This window comes from Sturnus vulgaris, chromosome 10, assembly GCF_052056855.1.
Source record: "Sturnus vulgaris isolate bStuVul1 chromosome 10, bStuVul1.hap1, whole genome shotgun sequence".
In the NCBI taxonomy this organism is placed as follows: Eukaryota; Metazoa; Chordata; class Aves; order Passeriformes; family Sturnidae; genus Sturnus; species Sturnus vulgaris.
The window spans coordinates 24,940,944-24,945,570 of NC_142252.1; the positions used below are offsets into that span (position 1 = coordinate 24,940,944).

The 4,627-nt window shown below is 49.5% G+C and overlaps 1 protein-coding gene across 1 annotated transcript; it reads right to left on the reverse strand.

Moving 5' to 3' along the window:
• Nucleotides 1-821: 821 nt before the first annotated feature.
• Nucleotides 822-4,412, reverse strand: P2RY1 (purinergic receptor P2Y1). Its single transcript, XM_088171134.1, has one exon. It carries the CDS (start codon nt 4,410-4,412, stop codon nt 3,321-3,323), a length of 1,092 nt encoding a protein of 363 aa, XP_088027260.1. The 3' UTR covers nt 822-3,320.
• Between the last annotated feature and the right edge of the window lie 215 nt (nt 4,413-4,627).

The following is a 4,627-nucleotide window of genomic DNA, read 5'->3' on the forward strand; positions in this document are numbered from 1 at the left end:
AGCCCGGCCTGGGCCTGTGGGTTCTGTGGGTCCTGTGCAGCCACGGGCCTGTGGGACCTGTGGGTTCTGTGGAGACTGTGGGTTCTGTGGGTTCTGTGGAGACTGTGGGTTCTGTGGGTTCTGTGGAGACTGTGGGTTCTGTGGAGCCTGTGGGCATCTGGGGCTGAGGACCTGCGGGGCCTGTGGGGTCTGTGGAGCCTGTGGGGTCTGTGGGGCCTGTGGGGCCTGTGGGACTGTGGGGTCTGTGGAGCCTGTGGGGTCTGTGGGGCCTGTGGGGCCTGTGGGACTGTGGGGTCTGTGGAGCCTGTGGGGTCTGTGGGGCCTGTGGGGCCTGTGGGACTGTGGGCCTGCGTCCTGCTGGGGACCTTTTGTCAAACATCAACTCGTGGGACATTTTATTTCCTAACTTAAAGTGAGAAATTGACCACAAAACGAACAGGATTTTCAACACGGAGAAGCAGAATCAAAGAATATCCTATTTTTGTGCTCCCTCTCCGTGTAATTCATCTGCCATTCCAAACAAGACGTGCCTCAGCTGAATGAAGCCTCAAATAATCACATAATAGGAGAAGTCATTTATTGTGAATCAGGCTCTTTCTGTGGTATATAAATAGTCTGTGCTGTTCTACAGGCTTTGTCAGTCAGGATTAATTAGCAATTGACCCTTGCCTGAGTTTTCTTCACTACCTTTACATTTTTCATAGGGCTAAATGAGCTCTCCACATTGCTTTAAGAGGCTTCCTAAGCTGGAGTTTCATTTACCTCTAGGCTACAAATCAGTAGTTTAATTTATGACTACGTTACATATCAGCAGTGAATAGTCAGGGTGGAATTGAGTTTATTATAAAGATGTTCTGTTAGAAGACACAGTATTACAGTGATTGAAACATGCTCTTCAATTTTCCATTAATGCCCAATTCTGAATATGACCACAGAGAACCACACTTTACAAACTTTACATTTAGCATTCTAATAAATAAGTTCAATAAATAGGGACTCTGCAGAGGAAGCCGTACATGTGAACAGAAGCTGCTTAACAATGTTGTTGAAAAATAACTAGAGCTACTCTCATTTGTAACCAATCACTGGAAATTGGTAAGTAAAATATAAATATTTTACTCTTATGATGCAGACCAGAGGAACAAAGATCTGTTAAAAATCACCCCTAGGATTACATTGAACTTAATTTTGTACACTAAAATTCATAATTCAGAGCATGCTTTTATACCGCTTTTAGCACAAAATATTTTCAAATACATTTATTAAAAGTATGAGAAACGAGTGAGACTGCCCATGTAGAATTTCATCTGTGCCTGATCACTAGCTCTTGTGTTACACAATGTTGCAGTTTGGCTAATTTTGGACAAACTATGTCACATTTGTAGAAGGTCTATAGTAAAGGGCCGGATTTAGCCCATAGTATATTGCAACATCTTGTTAATACAGTAATTTACTTGTCAAAGTACAAAAAAATGAATTCCCCCCAATTACTGTTATGTATATATTATATATATAATCCATTTATATTATCCATTTTAATAGTCACTGTTCTTGGGACATGACTCTTGTGTTTTCTGTACACCTGCAGGAGCAGAACCACCCTGGTTCCAAGCAGAGGTCCATGGAGCTCGTGTTCCCTGCTGGCCTCCAGGCCGAGCTGTCCCCAGCACACCCATCTCGGGTTCACTGTGAGCTCCGGTGCCAGCACGGTGCCAGCTGGGCCAGGCAGCTCCAGCCAGGCCACACTGGGGCGGTACCACCACGCCACTGCCCTGGGCATGGGGACAGGACCGGACCCTTGGCCCCCAGAGCCGTGACCCTGCATGGAGCTGTGACCCTGCATGGAGCTGTGACCCTGCATGGAGCTGTGACCCCAAACAGAGCTGTGACCCTGCATGGAGCTGTGACCCCACACAGAGCTGTGACCCCAAACAGAGCTGTGACCCTGCATGGAGCTGTGACCCTGCATGGAGCTGTGACCCCAAACAGAGCTGTGACCCTGCATGGAGCTGTGACCCCACACAGAGCTGTGACCCCATACAGAGCTGTGACCCCACACAGAGCTGTGACCCCCACACGGAACCGTGACCCCACACGGAGCCGTGACCCCACACGGAGCCGTGACTCCACATGGAGCTGTGACCCCACACAGAGCTGTGACCCCACACGGAGCCGTGACCCCGCATAGAGCTGTGACCCCAAACAGAGCCATGATCCTGCATGGAGCTGTGACCCCACATAGAGCTGTGACCCCAAACAGAGCTGTGATCCCGCACAGGGCCATGACCCTGCATGGAGCAGTAACCCCACACAGAGCTGTGACCCTGCACAGAGCTGTGACCCCACACAGAGCCGTGACCCTGCACAGAGCTGTGACCCCACACAGAGCTGAGACCCTGCACAGAGCTGTGACCCCATACAGAGCCGTGACCCCACACGGGACTGTGACCCCACATGGAACCGTGACCCCACACAGAGCCATGACCCCACACGGAACCGTGACCCCACACAGAGCTGTGACCCCACACAGAGCCATGACCCCACACGGAGCCGTGACTCCAAACAGAGCCGTGACCCCGCACAGCCCCGTTCCCCACGGCCGGCAGCGCCCGCGTGCCCGGCAGTGCCTGGGGACACCTCCAGTGCCAAGAGCCCGGGCTCTGGGGAGCCCTGGCCACTGAGGGGGCCAGGCTTGGCACGAACAACCACCGCAATCCCAAAGCACGACCATGCACACACCAGTAAAGCCTACCTCGAGTAAAACACCGGCACTGAAAGAGGACTGAACCATAAATGCCACCGAACTATCAAGTCATTATCAGCACTAGATGAAAAAATAATAAAACTGAAAATGATAACTGCATCGTGCCTTTGATTTAAATCCTTGCGTACAACAGCGAGTGAGCAGAAAGCCTGGTCTGTGACTGAGCCTCAGAAGACAAGATACTGCTCTTATTTTTATTTCCTATTTTTAAAGACAGGCTGACTGAGAACATTTTCAAACGTGGGAGACTAAGTCATTAAACCAGATGCACTTGGATTGCTCTCCTCCTTTAGGGGATTTATTTCATTTTACTTTATCTGACACAAGTCAGAAATAAATGAAACTACTGAAGGAAAGCTGAATTTTGACACATTATTTTCCATTAAAATTCTTCCACTGACTTTGTTAAGCGTTTTCTAAGACCAGAAAATGAGGCTTTATCTAAAAAAAAATTTGAGACTGGTAGATTTTCCTCACACACTTGTAAGCCCTACAGTCTCCTATTGCCTCAAAGCGGAGGATTTTTTCCAACTGTTCCCAAATCTTCTTCATTTGTTCACAAACTGGTATCTCCGTTCTGTTTATACTCTGTTAAAATATTGAGAGTCATTTCCTCACTTTTAGACTGCACATTGTGTTCGCTCCTTCTGGATGATTTCCTGGTGGCCCGGGAAAGTCGCCTTCGGAAGGTGTCACCTGCCAGGAAGTAAAGGATGGGGTCAACGCAGCTGTTGAGGCTGGCCAGGCCCCTCGTCACTTGGTAAGTGGCATAAACCTTATCGTTGAAGGCACACATATCTGGGGTTTGAAAATCCACCCTGGCCCTTAGATTTAAGGTCTTCATCACGTGGAAGGGAAGGTAAGACACTGCAAAGACCGTCAACACAATAATGACCAGGTAAATCGATTTTCTCCTGAGAGGAGAATTGTCCAAATCTTTGTAAATCAAAGCTTTCACGATGAGCCCATAGCAACCGAGAATCACTATGAAGGGGATGCAGAACATCAGCACTGTGGTGCACATGCTATAAATGAAGTAACTTCTCAGGTAATCATCGGCCGTTGTGTCGTAGCACGTTATGGTTTTATTTTTCCTTATCCCTGTTCCCGAGTAGAAGAGTATTGGAGAAATCACAGCCACCACCAGGACCCAGACCAGGCTGCTGATGTACATGGCGTTCTTCTTCTTCAGCCTCCCCAGCGACTTCAAGGGGTGCACCACTCCCGTGTACCTGTGCACGCTTATGCAGGTCAGGAACAGGATACTGCCATACAGGTTCACGTGGAAGATGAACCTCTGCAGCTTGCACATGATATCTCCGAAGATCCAGTCTGTTTTGTTGAAATAGTAAAAGATGAGGGCGGGCAGAGTCAAGACATACAAGAAATCGGCTAGTGCCAAGTTGAACATGTAAACCGAGATGCCGCTCCAAGGCTTCATGTGGAAGACAAACATCCAGATAGCCACGCTGTTGCCCAAAAACCCAGTGATGAAGACCAGAATGTAGACGGTGGGCAGGTAATAGAACTGGAAGCCGGTTTTGGTCAGGGAGCACTTGGTGGTGACGTTTCCCGCAGACCAGCTGCTGCTGGATAACAGGTTGGGCTCAGTTCCGTTCAGAGCAGCAGAGAGAAGGACTTCGGTCATGATCCTTCCCCCAGCGTCACATCGGTCTGAGGCGAAGCAACGAAGTCTATACAGGCACAGTAACGCATCTAAAAAAATAAGAGAGCAAAGCAAACCTAGCTGGAAGGTGAGCCCTGCCCTGCTTTTCCTCGGAGATTTCCAAGCGGCCGTGCCGGGCCCCGCTCCGCTCCCCGCCCCGCTCCCGGGGAGCCGCGCACGCCGCCGGCACCGCGGGA

Bases quoted from the DNA above. Each gene is read 5' to 3' on its own strand.
- P2RY1 (XM_088171134.1), bottom strand. From the start codon at position 4,412: ATGACCGAAGTCCTTCTCTCTGCTGCTCTGAACGGAACTGAGCCCAAC.